This window comes from Triplophysa dalaica, chromosome 5 (assembly GCF_015846415.1).
Source record: "Triplophysa dalaica isolate WHDGS20190420 chromosome 5, ASM1584641v1, whole genome shotgun sequence".
Classification (NCBI taxonomy): domain Eukaryota; kingdom Metazoa; phylum Chordata; class Actinopteri; order Cypriniformes; family Nemacheilidae; genus Triplophysa; species Triplophysa dalaica.
Window position 1 is genome coordinate 12,668,839 of NC_079546.1, and position 20,093 is coordinate 12,688,931.

The window sequence follows — 20,093 nt, forward strand, 5'->3', positions numbered from 1 at the left end:
ATTTTCATATTTACTGCGATTGCCGATTGAAATAAGGAACGTCCCGTAAAGTTCAAACACAACTTTAAAGGCACGTTTATGTGTGTGACTGGTGTTTACGTGTCACCCGGAGAGACACCGCAAGAGTTGCACAATATACCTAATAAAATCCTTATAATGTCGTACTAGAAAAAGTAAGTTGGTCTGATTTAATACGTACTTGTTTGTTAGTGTACTTTCTCGCAGAGTTGAATAAAATAAACAGTATCAAATATATAATTGAGAGGTATTGCTGATCAGAAATATTTCTTTACTTCGTGTATTTGTATTTAAGATGTTTGTATTTGAATTAGAAATGTACATTTTATAGAATACGTAAAGACAGAACCTAGTGTACCAATAAAAAAAACATAAAAAAATACAGATATTCTTCATTTCACAGAAAGAAAAGCTTTCTGTGTGCTTTTATTTATTTAACACGACGGTAGAAATGACAGTGCACAAGATTCATTCGAATTCAAACTGATCTCAGACCAGCATTCAGAAGTGTAGCAGCCGCTGGCCCGCTGGAAATGACGTAATTTCCGATTCAGTGATGGCGGTGGATTTGACTCCTCGATTTAGGAGACTGAACAGTCAAACGTGTTTAAGCAAAAATATGCAGCTGTCAGGTACAATCAGACCCTATATTTAATTCATCTATTTGTATCTATATTTAAATTCTAAATTTGCCTGATTAATTTCGTTAGTTTGATAACAAGTAAACGTTAGACCGTAAAATTCTGAAGGTCTTTATCTCGTAAATCGACGATGAAAAAATATTTTTAGCTTTAACGTTATATTAAATGTTTTGATTTTACTTCAGTGTCTATATTTACATCGACATTTATGTTTATTTAAGTATGTATACCATAATAATGGCTGTTATGATGCATTACCATGGTACTTCGATTTTCCTTAAGTATTGAAAAATGACCAGTTTTATAAAACATGATATTTATATTGTGCTTTAAAGATGACGATGATACATGTCTACATTATGTTAAATGAATTTCCGTGTTTAATTGTCAATATTAAATCAACGCAGGTGTCTCGGGGCCTTTCAAGGCCACTCAGCTGTGGCAGAACATCATTGCGGCTTTGCAGACACAGGTGGAGCACAGACCCCGCAGACAGCACCTGCGCATCCACCACGACTGCTTCACTGGCTCTGATGCTGTAGACGTGGTTCTGAGCCACCTCATGCAGAACATCTACTTCTCTTCCAGCGAGGTGTCCCGTCTCAAAGCTGCCAAGCTCTGCCAGGCCTTGATGGAATCTAGAGTGTTTGAACCTGTCGGGATGAAGCTATTTAGGAAAGAAAAGGAAATGACATTTGAGGATTCCAGCTGCAGCCTCTATCGCTTCTTGGATAGCAGTGATCCATATAGGAAAAGATATAATGAGAATCAGAACCCGGATCAGCACACTGGAAAGAAGACCACTTCAAAGTAATCCAATTTTATTTTATTTTAAAGAGGGAAAGACTGGCTGCAGCGTTGCTGACTGAATGTTGAATGATGTTAATTTTATAGGTTTGGAGAAAAGCACACCATATCCAACCCCTTTGTTCTTGGATCATCAGACAGAAGGGTGGAGAGACTACTGAAAAATATAAACCTACACCCATCTGTTCCCTCTGATCTAAATCGTGCTGCGTTTTCAAATGGTTTCCTGTCAAAAAAAGGTGAAAGAATGTATGATGTTAAGTGGTTTGCACTCCCTTTCAATTAAATCTAAAGGAATAGTTCTTCTTCAGAATTAGAAAGTCTGTTACTCAATTCCAAATTTGAATATATATATTCATACATATTCGCACCTCTTGTGTTTCTCTAAGTGGTACAAGAGGTTTGGAAACAGCAGGCATTACTTCAGCTGCTACAGGTGGTTGAGATCCCCATGCTGGACTGTATTCTGACGTCCCCTGCCAAACCTGAGGCTTTGCGGTCATCGCTGCGTAACCATGGTGACCTGGTTATCTCCAACACCTGTGTGGATCGTGAAGTGTCAAAGAGTCTGAACCTGCCTGAGTCAGTGTGCAATACTCAATACTGCCACATGAACACATAAGAATAAGATTCCATTCTTCATACCAAAAACATTCAATATTTTATTGGTTGAATTTATTTGATGACATCATTTTATTTCAAAATGTAAATATATGTTTATAGTAACCCACTATATTTACACAGTAACTAGGTGATAGCATCATGCATTTTAGCACAGCTGGATTGACCAACAGAATCCAGGACTACAACTAGGCTTTTTGTAATTGTGCATAATCCCAACATCCACCCTGTGTGTCATTTCTCTATAAAGATTAGACTCTTGGCTGATTGCAGCAGTCGATTGTCTTGAGCTGTTCCCAGATCAGTTAATCGTGGTTGTCAGCGAGCAGCTCTTCCAACAGAACACAGCACCAGAGGAGGAGAAGTTTGGGGCACACAAGAAACTGCTGTTTGACACTATCGCCAAGTATTACAATAGCCCAGAAAGACCGCCACTACTGTCTGGACGCTACACTGACATCCAGGCTGGGATCCTGCATCTCATAGGTCATTTTAGAGCATGTTTGTTGACTCTGATTCCCTGACTTCTTCATTAAAATCTTCATTTTGATAATCTTGTTTTGTGTGTCTGCTATAAGGTTGTGGGAGAGGTGAAGATTCCTTACGAGCATCTCAACTGTTTTTGCACTTGGTGGAGCCCACAAGCAGGGACGAGTTAGGCAGACTTTTGGGTTTTATGGCAGCTGCTACAGACAGTGAAGCTTTCAGACTGCACAAGCAGGTATAGACATCTGCATTAGTAAAGAGTTGTATTTACACAACATGTGTACCATAGAGGTAACAGTGTAGGCTGCTTAAATTGAGCCATGTAAATTAATTTATAATGAGAAACAAATACACTGACTTCTTTCATTTGTGTCAAAACAGATTGAGAACCGAGTATTGGTAAGCAGGACGTTTGCAAAGGCTGTGATCCAGAATAAGGAGATGGACCGTGTTCAGTGTGAGCAGCTATTGCTGTTCTTCATGGATCATTACAGACAACTCTTTAAGGTAATGCTCTAAAAACATGGATTTATGTGAAATCACATGCATGGGCCTCAAAAATATTTGGACGTTTTGGTTAAAATGTTATGTTCTCTCTTTTATTCATCTAGACACCATCATCATTGTTCAAGGCTGTAACAGACACGCTACAATCTCTGCAGCAAGGGATGGATCTAGATAATTTAGCACGTAAGTTCAGTCCTGAACAGTCTCTTTTACGTTTTTACATTGTTGTGTTGACACACACATGTCAATCATCTAGGATTTATGCTGCCTTCACGTGGGTTATGGAAAGAGGGGATACGAAAATAATACTGTAGTGAAGTGCTCATGCCCAGTGGAGGTAGCTGTATCCCTTCCAGCCATAACCCTTCACGTGCTCTCGGAAATTCAGTAATTCCCACTTCAAACCGGATGATAAATACTGTATGGAAGGGTGCTTTTTTAAATTTAACAGATACTTGTAATGTTTTAATGCTGCTATTAGGTGCTTAATACTTATAATGTCACTAAATCCAGACCTTACTTCCGGGTTGAAGTCGTAATTATCGAGAGAGCATGTGAAGTCAGCCTTATACTGGCATCCAGTGGAATGAAGCAGCAACTAGTGTAGTGACACTTAAATATTTTTTGGCCTTGCAGTGTTCACATTCTGCCAGCTGGTGTCACTCCGGCAGTATGAGGAAAACCGAGACAAGGACACTCTTGCCAGTTTGAAGCAGTTAATGCACCATATCTCTCAGAGTGATAGCCTGTCTGTCAAACAGAAGAGACGCCTGGCCAAGCAGTTTCAGAAGCATCACCCGGGAGTCTTTCTCAGCACTTTTTCTCTTCATTTTAGAAATCAGCAAACACTGGATAGACGGTTTGATAGTTAGACTATAGCAAGCTGTGTTAGAGGTTTTATTCATCCAGGTTAAAGAAAAATGTCAAGTATTGACACAGAGTAATTTGTTTTTTCTTAGTTGAGGCCATTTAAGTGACTTTATTACTTGTAGATTAGTAGGAATAAATCCTACATAATGTAGCGATCCAAAGAGTAGATCTTAATTTTTAAACTACTGTAGTTGAAGTAGCAGCGCATTGAACAAAATCACGTTTCACTTTATCTAGGTAATTTCTTTAAGCTAATTTGAAGATGTTTAGATATTCATAGTATTAAGAAACTACCAATCACTGCTGTACACTACAAGCAATTTGGTAAATAAGCTATTTACAAAAAATGTGCTCAGGTTTCTAAAGGCTTTTGGGGATAGTTTTACTTGCACTTGAAATAGAGTAAAAGTTAAACCTATGCCTTAAAGGTATAGATTAATTTTATTCCTTGGAACAACTCTCGCTTATTTACTTATTATTTACGTTTTTTAATTCAATGACTGGGCGCTTTTAATGAATATTGACCTCATATTACAGTATTTTGTAAGTGTAATATATGATATTAATGATTTAAAAAGGGATGAAGTGAAATAGATGATAGGTGAATGGAATTTACAAATGTAAGAATGATTTTACCTGCTGAAATAGTAGTGTACGAATTCACTGGATTTGATCTCATTCACTGTGGTGATACATATCAATGATATATATTTGATATTTGAGTAAAAGAATGAGTGAATGAACTTGAACATGCTTTAATGGTACAGTGGACTAATTATGTATTCAAATGAAAGTAATTGCTTTAGATGTAGATGCACTTTAATTTTGCTACATTTAAAACTCATTAAAATGAGTGACTTTGAAAAGCCTGTATCGTGCCTGTTACTGTGTGTGATTTACAACATAAAACATATGTCATTTTTTTAATGTATTTCCGTTAACAATCTGTGAACAAATGCTGTTTCCTATTTTGTGCATTCATATTCAAACAAGATCTGTTGGCTTTATTTTAAAAACGAGGTCTTTTATCTAATTTGATATGTGGAGCGTTTCGCCCGTGTCCGGCTTCACACAGCGGAATCTCTCAGGTGTTCTGATGAACTGTCATGGAGGCTTTTAGCCGCCACCGCTACTGACGGTTATTTTACTGTCTTAGTGCTGATTTTATTCACTCGATCGTCCTGTCATCTCCTCTTGTATAAAGGTAAGACTACGTGCTCCCTGTTTATCATTTTGATAACTCATCGTTAAGTTTTATTCTGTGTTTAATCATCACTTGTCTGGAGTGACGCTTTACTCCAATAGCATTAGCTTGTTAGCCGAACTGCTGTCGTGTTTTATAATGTGTTTGAGAATGTATTGCTATTACATTACTTTTACTTTTTGAAACGCCCACAATGATAATAGTTTGAGGTTTAATAGCTTCGATGAACAATAATAGTATTAATAGTATTAACCTTAGTTGTTAAACGTTTGCTAACCATGGTTGTCTCATAAACTACGTTAGTGATCTGCCTTTCTTGACCGCATTGGGTTAGAAATCGTGAATTAAAAACACAATTTTATATGTTCTTGTTATTTGACGCAATAGTTGTCGTTGAGACTCGTTGGAGGTAAAACGATAATGTTATGCTATTTTAAACGGCAGTTTATTTTGTCTGTAATCAATAAATCATGATAGTCTGTTTATTCGATGTCAACGGATTGGATCACTCCCGTCACACCTCTTGTGTGCTCTTTCATTGAATTGTTCCTACTGATTGTTCTTTCTTTCAACGTCACACTTTTGCTTTATGACGCACCTGTCACTCTGAAATCAATTAAACACGTTTCATTCAACTTCAAAGTACAAAAAGTAATGAATAAACCTGGCCGTGAACATTATTATTTTAATAATTCATTGTTACTAATAATAATGATAACAATAAATAACGCTTATACGTTTGTCGAGTCCTGTCTGTTTAATGCTTTATTTTTAATCAGGTTAACTAATGATTAATGGTTAACAATATACATTACTAGTTTGTCTGACTAATACTTTTGGCTTCTATTGCAAAGTATTACATTTTGTTTTGATTTCACAACATCATAAGTGTTATGATATAGATGCAGCCACTACAAGCCTGCCTCCATTTGACAGAAAAGATGATTCTTTCAAATCTCTGCACCTACAAAGTCTTTGCGAGGTTGTCAGCATGAATTCATGGTTTATTTCGAGCAAACAACACTCGATCCCTGATGTAAATTCCCAGTGACACATTTTCAGATGTGTATATACTCTTCCTGATGTTTAAGTTCTCTTTTTTGTGCTGTCATGACAGTCCTTGATTTATGAACAAACAGAATTTTATTAGAACGCCATTTGTCTTATTAGTTTGATTTTCAATCTATAGTTAAGCCTTTGGAAACAGCCGCACTTGCTCTCTCACTCATGGTTTTTAAATCGAGATTAAAAATGTATTACTGTATTGTATTACAGCACTTTGGCCATCTTTGCTGTGTTGTCATAATTTATTGTACTATATAAATACATTTTACTGCTTTGGTGTTTGTACAGAATGTAGATTTTGTGGCACTGTTTGTTTCTATGGCTAACACAGGAGAGGTGTTCTTTTTCCATAATACTCCTACTGCATACTTAATAACTAAACCCTCATAAAGTAAAATGAGACAAGGGGACTAGAGGGGCGCAAGGCATGTACAGACCAAAGTGAGAGACGGCAACGACCTAGAAATGACAAATTCAAGATTTAATTTTCTATGAATGCAGAAACAACCCACAACATCTACATAACAGCACATGTTTTCAAAAACGACAGACAAGCTTGTGAAGTCATGATGATGTAACTGAGGTGTTGTTTCTTCGTGTTGTAGGTTGACAGTCAGTGGAATCATGGAGTCCATGCTCAATAAACTAAAGAGCACCGTCACTAAGGTGACAGCTGACATGACCAGCGCCGTCATGGGTAACCCCGTCACACGGGAGTTTGAGGTGGGCCGACATATTGCCAGTGGGGGTCCTGGAATGAGCTGGAGGATCTACAATGGCACTAAAAAGTCCACTAAACAGGTAAACTATAGAACTTCTTGAAGAATTAGAAATAGAACACAAAACAACTCCGTTACTCATAATAACACAATAGAATCTTTAAAGGTTTTTTTCAGTTCTTTATTTGTTCAGAAGAGATCAACACATTGAATGTGGTTGCAACATATCTGGTAACAAATAGTTTTAGGGATAGTTCACTGTTACGACCCCAGGTGGAATCTAAGGGTTATGAGGTGGAAACATTTATATTGTATGAACCTCCTTGGGTGTGTGTGTATGCGGTGGTGAACACAAACGCTTCAACCGACTAAAGATTTAACAATTTATTAAACTCAAAGTTGCAAGTAGTAAAGTTTATGAATATAATCATTTAATAAAGAATATAAATATTAATAACATACTGTCCAGTTTCTCTCCCCCTTGGTACACAGAGAAAACGAGACTCCAAATAGTGGAGTCAATCTTAAGAGCTCAGCACGAACATAACAGTAACAGTAGTCCGTGCCAAAACACAATCGCTCGTCTTGTCTCTCGCACATGTTCAATCCGGTGTCCTTTTAAAACCTGAACTCGATCGGCCATTGGCGAGCGATTCGTGACGTCATTATTGAAGCCCGAAGATTGACCCCTTAATGGACCAATGCATGATAACAGGTGGGACCTGAGAAGGGACAGCGGAGATGGAGAGAAAAGGAACAAACAAACAAGGAACACACCGACACTCTCACAGAGACGTAACATTCACCCCAAAAAAATGATCATTAACTCACCCTCAGGATGTTCCAAACCTGTATATTTACTGTTGTTGCTTAACACAAAGAAAGATATTTGGAAGAATGTCAGAAAACAACAGATGTCAGACTTATTAACCAACTGATTCAGACTTACACATAACAATAAAAGATGCTCCACGGTTCCGAATTCCAATTCTACATTTATTTTAATTCCCACAGGAAGTGGCAGTCTTTGTGTTCGATAAGAAGATCATTGATCGCTATCAGAAGTTTGAAAAGGATCAGATTGTTGATTCACTAAAGAAAGGAGTCCAGCAGCTGACCCGGTTGAGGCATCCGCGCCTCCTCACGGTTCAGCATCCGCTAGAGGAGTCCAGGTCATCACTGTTCATACTTATTTAAATATTACACATTCATGTTTTATAAGGGGTTCAAAGTGAATCATTTCCTGTGTGCAAGCTTTTGTCAGACTTTTATTGGATTTCTTTGATTTTCATCTCTAGAGACTGTATAGCGTTCTGCACAGAGCCTGTGTTCGCCAGTCTTGCTAATGTGCTCGGCCAGTGGGACAACCTCCCCAGTCCTGTTCCCACAGACATCAAAGAATACAAGCTCTATGATGTGGAGACCAAATACGGCTTACTGCAGGTGAGACATTAGTGCATTAATGATGAAAAAAATACATTTATGTTGTGCGTGAATTAAATAAAAATTATTTAGCATCATTAAAGGAATGTTATCGGTTCTATACATGCCATGCATGTAGTTAATACTGTGAGTGAAGGTGATTGAAAAAGTATTTCGATGGTCTTGTAATAATGATTGCTCTTATGAGACAACGCACTATATGTGAAATGTCAAATAAAATGTCTTTTATTAATGAAAGGTCTCATTCTATTCTCTTCCTCCAGATCTCAGAGGGGTTGTCATTTCTTCACAGTGGGGTGAAAATGGTTCATGGTAACCTGTGTGCTGAAAACGTCATCTTGAATAAAAGTGGAGCTTGGAAGATCATGGGCTTTGACTTCAGTATTTCCTCTAGTAACCCCTCTGATGCAGAGGTAAGAAACTGGACTTAAAGGCATAGTTGAACAATTCTGTCCTCATTTACTCGATCCAAATCTGTATACATTTCTTTGTTCCGATGAACACAGAGAAACATACTTGGAAGAATGCTATGTAAACTGTTTTTGAGCACTGTTGAGTACCACAGTAGAAAAAATTACAATGGTAAAGAAAAGTGCCCCAGAATGGTTTGCTTTCCGACATTCTTCAAAATATCTTCTTTTGTGTTCAACAGAACAAAGAAAATAACAACGTCATTTTCCTTCTATGGTAGTCAATGGCAACCAAGAACTGTTTGGTTACAAGCATTCTTCCAAATAGCTTTCTCTGTGTTCATTAGAACGAATCATTTTTTACCGATTTGGATCAACTGAGAGTGAGTAAATGATGACACAATTTTTCGGCTGAACTCTTCCTTTAATGACGCAAAGAACACTAACAAAATACAAATAAGACAACATTGCAACCTACAGAGCTATTGAAAGCTTATAAATATTTATATTTTGTATGTTTTAGATTTAAATACCATATAATTTTTGTAATTGTTTTTCCTGTCTAGCCCAAGTATGGCTGTAAAGAGTGGGACCCCAATCTACCGGCCCTCTGCCTACCTAACCCAGAGTATGTAGCCCCAGAATACATTCTGTCCGTCAGCTGTGATGCGGTCTCTGATATGTACTCGCTGGGCGTGTTGATCCACGCTGTGTTTAATGAAGGCAAACCCGTCTTTAAAGTCAACAAGCAGGACATATATAAGAGCTTTAGTCGACAACTCGACCAGGTGAGATGATAACATGTGAAGTACTTTATAAGGGCAATGTTTGTGTCTCTTCTTGTTGTCAGGTTTAGCTGGGCCTACAGGTTTGCTAAGGCATGACACAATTTCGACATAATTTATGTACCTTCATGTTTTTCCAAACCTGTATGTGACTCTTTTTTTCTGTGGAACACAAAAGAAGATATTTTGAGAAATGTATCAATGATTTTGTCCCCATACAACGGAAGACAATTGTTGTTGGGCCAGCGTTCTTCAAAATATCTCCTTTTGTGTTCTGCAGAAGAAAGAAAGTCATACAAGTTTACAATGACACGAGGGTGAGTAAATGATGAAAGAGCACCTTTCGTTTCACTGTGTTATTTAGTTGAGTCATCTGAGCCCTGGAATGTTAAATCAGATCCCAGAAGAGGTCAGAGAACATGTGAAGATGTTGCTCAGTGTCACACCTAATGTGCGTCCAGATGCAGACCAGATGACAAAGGTCAGATCTCTTACTTTTTCTTCTATTCTGCCCTTTTGCTTAAAATAAACTTTTTTTATTTAAAGTATTCACATTGATCAATTAACAATGAGTAAATGTGACAAAAGCCTTCTCAATTTCCTAACTAATCATTATTTGAAGACTTTATATTTTTGGATATAAATGCCTAATTTAATTAATTTTGACTATGCGGAATTAAACATGTCGTGTTCATAATGACCATGTCTCTGAGATGAAATAGATGTGTGTGTGTTTAGATTCCCTTCTTTGATGATGTCGGAGCGATGACACTGCAGTACTTCGACTCGCTTTTCCAGCGGGACAACTTGCAGAAATCTCAGTTCTACAAAGGCCTCCCCAAAGTTTTGCCCAAGCTCCCTAAGGCAAGAACACACAGACATTAAAGACGAAAATGCAACAGAGCTGCAGGAAAACTCAACTGAACACTCATTCACATGCTAGACAAGAAAGCATCTCTAAAACTTAACATCAGTATTTGTTGTGGTGACTTTCGGTACTTTCCATCTTTAGAGAACGTTTAAATTTAGTTGTAAAAAATTTTCACACCCATATAGATTTGGTAAATCATTGGGAAGAAAAGGATAGTTATTTTATAGTTTTTTGAGAACGACATGACGTTTTTTCCAAAATGTATATTGAGTTGTGCGCAGTATGACCAGTAACATTCAAAATGCGTAAATTGAAACTGCACATCAAAAATTGTGCAGTTAAAAAAGAAGTTATCTCGTCATTTAAAAAAAACGGTTCCCCGCCATCTTTGACTAAAACATTAATTATCTCAGCTGTTTAATCAAAGTGATGCATTTTTGAAGAAACCTACCCACATCTTCGGAGTGATAAAAACAGACATATGAAGATAGAAGAATACGGTGTCTTTTGTATAAAAGCTGAGACATAAAACGTTCAAAGAAGAAGTACGGCCAGAATTACTTCTCGTGAGAAGAATCAAAATACACTTTAATCGCATCACATCATTTAATGGAAACGCAATCATTTCACAATATTGTTTTAATCGTTTTAATTAGAAAACATTGCTTAAATTTTGTGCAAATCTGTAATAATAACCTGGCTTTTGATTACTTATTTATTATTTCTTAAGTTAATATTTGCACATACAGTAAATATGGATCTGTGCTATGTATTCATTGATATTTAATATATGTTTGTGTGTTTATTTGTAAGAGTAGTGTGTTTGTGAATCTAAGCTTGAAGCTGTTTTTCTTCTCTCCTCAGCGAGTGGTCATCTATCGTATTCTCCCGGCTCTCATGTCTGAGTTTGTGAATCCAGATATGGTTCCATTTGTACTCCCAAACGTATTACTCATTGCTGAGGAGTGCACTAAAGAGGAATACGTCCGTCTTGTTCTCCCAGACCTCACCCCGGTGTTCAAACAGCAGGAGCCTGTACAGGTACACATCTGATGGAGTTTTATTCTCTAGGCTCTTTAATGGTGCGATTTCTAGGAAATGTGCTAACCTGACCAATAACCACTCAACCTTCAAATGCCTTTCTAATTTTTTACTACTCCTTCTCTCATGCGGTCAGGCCAGCAATATGGTGAGTGACTTAAAACTTTGATTTTCCGTGTGGTAGTTGTCAAAACACTGATCCACTTGTGTTGTTTGTTTCCCTTTCACTCTCATTCATCCATCCATCCATCAATCTATCCATCCGTTTGAGTCATCTTTTAGACCAAACAGTGCTGCTACTTACAATGTATAACAGAGCTAAGGGTAGGGGTGGGCGATCTAGAAAAAAAATTCAAATCACGATTTTTTCCAGATAGATCACGATTCACGATTTTATCGCGGTTCTTCTTCAAGTTGGTTTTAAGACTATTTTGCAAATTAAAGGGGCTTCAATACAGCCAAACTAAGTCCCCATATAAAAATATACTCTTTACCATTTATATTTTGAAGAATATTTTAATCAAGTTAATATTTAATGCAAGTGCAAGACCATAAATCAGCTGTTAGAAAAAACTTTACATTTTGAATTTTGTTTTTCATCTTGTTGCGGCGCTCGGAGTAAAGCTGTGGAATGGACGTGGAGGATAAATATTTTTGGCTGGGTATTTCGTAACGTGGATCTACGACTTTGAGCAGTTTTTTAAAGCCCTCATTTTCCACAGTCTTTATGGGAATCATGTCTTTGGCCAGGTAAAATGCGACCACGTCAGTGACATCTTTCCAGCGCTTGTTCATTCTGTCATACGGATACGGAGTTCCTTTCTCAAATGTTTCTTTCGCTAAAGTCGTTGTTTAAGCCTTTTAGTTTCTGTATGCTTGGTTGTACCTGATTTACTCGGGTGGGATCCCTTTATAATTTGACTGTCGGCATACTCTTTCAGTCCCTTTTATTTTGAGGTGGTTAAAAAGGTTTGTTGTGTTGCCTTACGACGCTCGAATCTTATGATTGCCACATTTGCAAATAACTGTTGTTTGGGCCGTCTCAGTTGGGGAAAACCCAAACCATTTCAATATTACTGATGTAGAATTTTTTTTAGGGACCAAGTCCTCCGTGTTTCCCTCCATCTTCACTGACCGCGTCACTTAATCTTACTGAATTCACAAGCAACGTATACGAGCTTGTTAACATGGCGCAATCTATCGCAAGTATGTGGACGAATTCTATAGAACACTACTATATAGGACGATTTAACGATTTTCCCGAATAAGTGGATCGTGCAGTCATTTTAATCGTTCGCGATCTAATATCGTCATATCGCACACCCCTAGCTAAGGGTCTAGTGAATTTGTGAATAAGTTTTTGTTTTTATTCACACAATGTCATGCCATTTTATTTGTATACATTCCACTAAATAGTAATAATATACATATTTTTAAATTAGTTGCAAGAAGAATACTGAAACTTCCATGAACATTTTGGAGATATGGCCCAACACAATCTGACGGTAATTCGTAACTGTTTTACGAGGTGGCGATTTGTGTGAATTCGTACGAATGTTTAACTTGTATGAATTCTTTTTATTGCATTTGTACGTTTTAATACGATTTGCTTTCGTGCCAGTGATGTTAGGTTTAAGTGTGGCTTAAGGGGAGGGGCTTCATTACCGTTTGTTTTAAATAATTGTTTGATTTTTTACGATTCGCATCGTGAATATGGATGTTCATAATCAGATTAGTAATTGGTAAATTTAATTCGGAGTCATTGTTTTTGCTTCAAAAGTGCAAATTTTGGACGCATATTAAAACATAAAGGAATAGTTCAACCAAAAATGGATTCCTCTTATAATTTACTCATGACATCCCTTTGTTTATGATTTCCTTTCTCGGCTGCAATGCCATGGTTTAATGTCCTTATACTCAACATAAAGGGATTAATTGATGTCTTGTTTGGAACTACTAATAGTAGCTATTCATATTGTAATACTATTAATATTTTAAGCTTAATTAACCACAAATTTAAATAAAACAAGTGCTTAACCTTTATGTCGACCCACCAATAGTCTTGTGACTTGTGGTGATTCATTTATTAGACACCATATCTATCTTAAAGTGTTGAAAGGAAAATCTGAGTTTGCGATGTTGTTAGTCATCATTATCAACCACATTCATCTTTGAATTAGTGATTATTATTATAACTGGCTCTGAAATTCCATTTGGGTGCTTTTTAAAAGTAAAATATATCCACTAATTCTATCCACTTTTTTCTCTCCTATCCAGATCCTGTTGATATTCCTACAAAAGATGGACCTACTCTTGACCAAAACGCCTCCTGAGGACATCAAGAACAGTGTTCTGCCTATGGTGTACAGAGCAGTAGAGGCACCATCTACACAAATACAGGTGACCACATGAAATGGTCATTTTAATACATGGTCAAAATACAGTTTATTGCAGTATATCAAACATTTGGGAATCTTTTTTTTTTTCTAAACAGGAACTCTGTCTAAATATCATTCCCACGTTTGCCAACCTGATCGAGTATCCCTCTATGAAGAACGCACTTATCCCTCGTATCAAATCTACCTGTTTACAGACATCCTCACTAGCGGTTTGTGTCCTTGCTCTCTTTGCTGATGTATGTATTGCATGGATTGTGAAGATTTCGTTTATTTCATTTTGTCCTGTTTTTTTCCAGGTGAGGGTGAACTCTTTGGTGTGCCTAGGCAAGATTCTGGAATATCTTGACAAATGGTACGTCATTGATGAAATTCTACCATTCCTGCAACAAATTCCATCCAGGGAACCAGCTGTGCTCATGGGAATTCTGGGTAATTAATTTTTCAGATTTGTATTATTTAATAATTTTTTACATTAATAATATATATATTTTTTTTATATTATCATATATGTATATGATAATATACGATTTGCATCATCTTATTGAATCTGTAGTATATTTCAGTTCGTATTTATCTATTTAACTATGCATTAACTACGTATGCATCAAAAAACGTAATATCATTATACTGTAAATTAAAATATATTAAATTAAGTTAGTGGAATTTTTTTATTCTATTATGTGTTAATGCATGGGAGTGATTATTTGACTAGAAATTAAAGCATTCTTTAATCTTGTAAAATCTTTTATTGGTTTTCTTCAGGCATCTACAAGTGCACTTTCACTCATAAGAAACTAGGCATCCCAAAGGAGCACCTGGCTGCGAAGAGTTTACCTCATTTGGTGTCAATCAGTATTGATAACAACCTTAACCTGAACCAGGTGAACACACACACACACTGTCACATTTAAAGGAACAGTTCACCCGAAAATGAAAATGAAAAGTAATCATTTACTCAGCCTCAAGTCGTTCCAAGCCTGTGTTCCTGGAATACAGTTTGTAGCCAAACAGATCTGGAGCACTATAGACTTCCAATAGGGAAAAAAAACAATTATGGTAGATAATAGTGCCCAATAACTGTTTATTTTCTTACATTATTCAAAATATCCTCTTTTGTCTTCAACAAAACAATGACATTTCGCAGGTTTGGAACAGCTTGAGAGTAAATTGTGCCAGTATTATCATTTTTGGGTGACCTGTCCCTTTAAAATCACACTCTCAGTATTCACATTTTGAATCTTGTGAATACAAAATCAGTGTCACTTCAGTTTTGTAATTTTATTGTTTACAGGTAACACACACAATTTTAAAAAGCTGTTTTTGTCTCTGGTGTGTTTCAGTTCAATTCTTTCATGTCTGTGATCAAGGAAATGTTATGTCGGATGGAGGCGGAGCATAAGACCAAACTAGAGCAGTTGCATGTCATGCAGGAGCAGCACAGGTGCCACTTAAGTTTCTTTTTCTCATCATCCTTTCTTATTGTCAACTCAATACTTCATAAAATGCCATTTTGAATCTTGCAAAAAAATTAATAGAGCAGTGTAAGCCATTGTGACAGAATAAAAAGTCAACCAAAACCGATTTTTCTGTTGCGTGTAAAGTATACCGTGGTATGTAAATAAGGGGGCATGGCTGAATCACATTAGACTGAGTCTGACATGGCTAACAATGAATTGACTGTTCAGGCTAACCCACCAATGAATCCTGGGCAGGGGGAGCTTATTACTAAAAGAGGAGTGACATCTAGGGTGTGGGTGTGGAGTTTCTGATTGTAGATTTCGTTTTAATGCTCTGATCAAATTTAGCCGGCTATTCTGAAAAAGTAAAGTACAATATTAAAGAAAAATCCTTAAAATTTTTGGTTGAACTACTTTATATGGGTGGTCTTTGGTGTATTGGACTGTTTTCCCAGCTATGCTAAAAGCAAGCCAATAGATTCAACTTCTAATGTAGACCTTATCAATGAAATAAATGGATGATATCTCAGAAATATATGGATGTAACTACCTGCATTCACAACTAACCAACCTGTTGATGGCACTGTTCATTTGGTGGCATTTTGATGACATCACAACAGCCATCAGGAAGCTTTTATAGAATTATAGGTGTGACATGAACAGTTTTTGGTCAGAAACAAACCAAAGAACTTATAGTCGACTTGTAACAAGTATTGTATCTATCTCAGGAGTTTAAACATTAACCAGATGAACCAATCAGAGGAGACGAAGAGCACCCCCAGTCCAGCCACTCAAGTCAGAGATGTGAGTAACCACATCAACTGTAATACCCATACCAACCAACAGTTTGTTCATGTGCCCGATGGTGTGACGAAATTAAAGTGACTGAAATTGTGTTTTCTGGTAGATTGATGAAATCTTCGGTGGTAGTTCAGGAAGTGCAGGTGTGAACGGCAAAGAGAACGGTTCCTCGTCAGCTGCTTCTCAACCCTCAAGAGTAAGTTTATAACAACATGGTAATATCTATCATTGTATTCATATGATTGTTTGTTTTGTTTTAAGATTGTGCTAAATTCTTTTACCTACTTGTTTATTTTACAATGGAATTTATGTGACTTATTTAGCCCTGCGGGTTTTCCTCTTGGGTACTAACTGATGTTTGCGGTTTAATCCAGGTGTCTCTTACCCTGGAGGAAAAGCAACGTTTGGCTAAAGAACAGGAACAGGCGGCCAAACTGAGAAGCCAGCAGCCATTGGCTCCACAGAGTGTGAAACCAGCAACAACAACACCACAGGTGACACCTGCAGTAGATGCATAAAACCCACTTTTATTCCATAAAACTACCAGTATAATGTTTCTGGCCACATTTAATATTCACTTGTGAACTGAGAAATATTCTTTACGTTTAGGCAAAGGATCTAACCAGTAGTCTTCTGAACAGCATGACATCTCTAAACAACTTCTCGCTGAACTCTGGGCCCAGAGGCACCATCTCCTCTGCCTTCCCATCTGGACCCAGCATGGGTGGAATGGGCGCCATGGGCCCCGTCAGCAACGGCTTCAACTCGCCCATGGGCTTCCAGACAGGCGGCATGGGAATAGGCATGAGACCCACCAATCCCGCTCTTTACGGGGGCATGGTAGCCCCCACCAGCACTCCAAGCTTCAGTGCCCTCACCCAGAACCAAAACCAGCCAGGCAAACCCACAAACATGTCCGCCTTAGACTCCCTCTTCACACAAAACAAACCCAAAGTAAGCATGAACCAAATGGCCCCCAAACCGTCCCCAGGAACCACTGCACCTAGCCCATGGCTCAACCAGTTCGGTACGGGCCAACCTTCCCAGACTGCGCCTGCACAAGTGGCCCCAATGGGAATGCAAGGTGGATTTGGGGCGCAGGCCAATCCTTTTTTCAACCCACAGAACTTCTCGCAGCCTGTGGCTGCTCCCGCAATGATGAAACAAAGTGCTCCAGTCAACAACGATCTCAAAGACCTCTTTGGATAGACCTTGTGACTCGTGTTGCCTTTTAACGGGCAATTCAATGCGAAACAACATCATCAGCGAAGTTGACAGTCAACACTTGGTGGGAAGGTGGAGCGTTGTATACTTCTTGAAAGACGTTGTTTAAAATAGTTTTCTGGAATACGTCTTTTTTAACTCTTGTCATGGCGCGAACCTTTTGCAAACAGTCTTCGTATCTCAAAAGAGCTGGATAAACCATCACGTTTCTTAAAGGGTATAGTTCACCCAAAATGAATTCTGTCATCATTTACTCACCCTCAGGTTGTTCCAAATCTCTACAAAGTTCTTTGTTGTGCTGAACAAGATATTTGGAAGAATGTAAGTAACCAAACAGATCTCATCCCCATTTACTGCGACGGAAGGGAAAATAAATACAATGGGAGTCAATGGCGGATGAGATCTGTTTGGTTACTGACAATTTTACAAATATCTTCCTTTATGTTTAGCAGAACACAGACATGTTTACGGGTTTAGAACAATCTGAGGGCGTGTAAATGATGACAGAATTTTCATTTTTAGGTAAACTATCCCTATAAGAATTGAGACGTTTGGGCTCTTCTTTCGATAGTTGCTTTAGTCAGTGGTAAATTTGTATTAAATGATCGGTCATCTTAACCTTTGGAAAGAAAAATATATCAAAGCTTAAAAGAGAACTCTATTATTGGATGGTAACATCAAACTCAAGCACTTTTGGTTTCATTTCTTTTTTGCTTGAGTGTCACGTTTACCCCTGACCAGAATGAACCAACTTCCAAGCTGTTCTTTGCTAAAAGTCTCTGTTTTTTTCTCAACTCTGAGCTAAATGTGACAGATCTGTAATGTATTCTTTGTGTATATACCGTAACTGGTGATTATTATTTGAGTTTCATACTGATATATTTTGATATACTGAGGAGAAGTTTCAAAATGAGGACACTGTCATATTGTAGTTGCACTAAATGTAATCGAGCTGTAGGGTTTGTTGTGTTGGGATGTCGTCAGTTCTTTCAGAGTTTGTGCTTCATCAGCCAGTAATGGCGGCTATAGAACAGACTCCATGAGCTTCATTTATGAAAGATGAGCGGAACAAATTTGTAAAACCATTCCTGGATGAAGCAATGATTGTATATAATTTTTCTTAAAGCAAAAGCTGTTTTCATGACTTTTATGATGTTTTTGTAATTACAATGAAGTATACCACTTCAGTTTCTCATTGGCATATTGTGAAAATGGAAGTCATAATGTCTGCATACAATACAATGATACTGGCAAGTGAACCTGTTGAACTGTTGCAAGTATCATTTTTGCATTACAGTAAAAATAATTCTTAAACCGCAAAATTATTATTATATTCCTGCAGAATACTAAAGATATTTTGAAGATCGTTGGTTACCAAACAACATTGGCCCCTATTGACTTCAAATATATGGACACAATGCCACCGTGAGATCTCTTAATATATCTTCTTTTGTGTTCTAGAAGAAAGAGTCATATACAGGTTTTGAACGTCATGTGTAGCGTTGAAGTGAAATATGCAGAAGTATGCAAAAGTACAAATGGCTTTACAAGTACACAAAGTGTCTCTGCTCCTTTATCATAAAAAAGCTTTTGATGTGTCTGTCTGCTTTCTACTGTAACTTCCTTTCCAGTGTTTGTTATATATTCTGTAATGTTGTGTTTTTTAGAAAGTTACTGATCAAACAGTGGCGCCACATTCGGTTTCTTGTTTTGTATGTTAGCGTTTGAACCTCTGAAGAGTTTTCTGTTGAGGAGATCAATCTGGTGACCAATCGAATATATTCCATATCATGACCAAATGGATAGCTGCGACACGGCAGGTCTCCAAAATGTGGATTTCTACAAACCACATGAATGAGGTGTACAGTATATGGAGGTGAACTGCCACTTACCGTTTTTTAAAACAGTTGTAAGCGAATCATTTTCATGGAGAGGATGTTTAATATCCAGATAGGTTTTATTTAAAGGGAACACTTTTCCTGGTCTTATGAATAAGAGGCCTTATGTTGAGAGTTGTGCAATAACAGGTCTATGATGGAGATTGTAAAAAATTACTAACTGTATGAGTGTTGCACTACATGCAGTTATTGTAGATACCAATTATAATGTGGGATTGTTTTAATTTTAAAAAATGTGAACTAGATTGTTGGTAAGATGGTGATTTTTGCAATCAAATAAATTGATTATTTCAAGGGTAACACTTGCCTTCACACGTTACTTCTTTATGTAAAACAGTTGAGTTGTTGCGTGTCATATGACGGTTCACAAACCTTTTGTTGTAAGGCCCCCTTTGTGTAGACTGCATCAGTTCTGCAGCCCCCAAAATAAGACTTTGAATTTCAATTAAACCCACATATTCAGTTATACAATGCTGAAACATCAATTCTTTTGGTTGGGGGAATTATATTATAAAAATTATGATACATATCTGTATTTCATAAAATGCCACAAAATCCGTTGCCCTCTGGATCCATCTTGGGGCTCTCCAGGGGGCCACAGGTCCCATTTTAAAAACATTGGTTTACAGAAGCAGTTCAAATTTGTGTCCAATTATTTTACTTATACAATATATCCACTGCCACCACCATTAAGTACATGTGACAGTCTTTCAAAATGATTCTATTTATTTATAACAGAAATATATACCCTGTTAACCCTAATATTTTCCACATTATCATTTATTTATGAAACAAATAGTGGAAAACCCATGGCTTATTGTGACTG

At 37.3% G+C, this 20,093-nt stretch overlaps 2 protein-coding genes across 3 annotated transcripts; both read left to right on the forward strand.

The window, feature by feature from the left end:
• The first annotated feature begins 34 nt into the window (after positions 1–34).
• On the forward strand, positions 35–4,821 carry depdc4 (DEP domain containing 4). 2 transcript variants are annotated; one of them, XM_056747957.1, is made up of 9 exons: positions 35–173; positions 1,067–1,469; positions 1,554–1,705; positions 1,856–2,048; positions 2,338–2,573; positions 2,666–2,808; positions 2,955–3,080; positions 3,185–3,263; positions 3,717–4,821. In XM_056747957.1, exons 2-9 carry the CDS (start codon positions 1,222–1,224, stop codon positions 3,950–3,952), a joined length of 1,413 nt encoding a protein of 470 aa, XP_056603935.1. In that variant the 5' UTR covers positions 35–173; positions 1,067–1,221; the 3' UTR covers positions 3,953–4,821. The 2 variants fall into 2 exon arrangements, with proteins under 2 accessions (XP_056603935.1, XP_056603934.1); XM_056747956.1 differs by lacking the exon at positions 35–173 and adding an exon at positions 575–650.
• A 212-nt stretch (positions 4,822–5,033) lies between these two features.
• Positions 5,034–20,003, forward strand: scyl2 (SCY1 like pseudokinase 2). Its single transcript, XM_056747638.1, has 18 exons — positions 5,034–5,154; positions 6,825–7,020; positions 7,953–8,110; positions 8,237–8,381; positions 8,645–8,794; positions 9,358–9,579; positions 9,941–10,057; positions 10,315–10,440; positions 11,312–11,488; positions 13,766–13,888; positions 13,983–14,096; positions 14,184–14,316; positions 14,650–14,768; positions 15,228–15,328; positions 16,073–16,148; positions 16,252–16,341; positions 16,520–16,639; positions 16,755–20,003. The coding sequence occupies exons 2-18, from the start codon at positions 6,844–6,846 to the stop codon at positions 17,352–17,354; spliced, it is 2,748 nt and encodes a 915-aa protein (XP_056603616.1). The 5' UTR covers positions 5,034–5,154; positions 6,825–6,843; the 3' UTR covers positions 17,355–20,003.
• Positions 20,004–20,093: the final 90 nt, after the last annotated feature.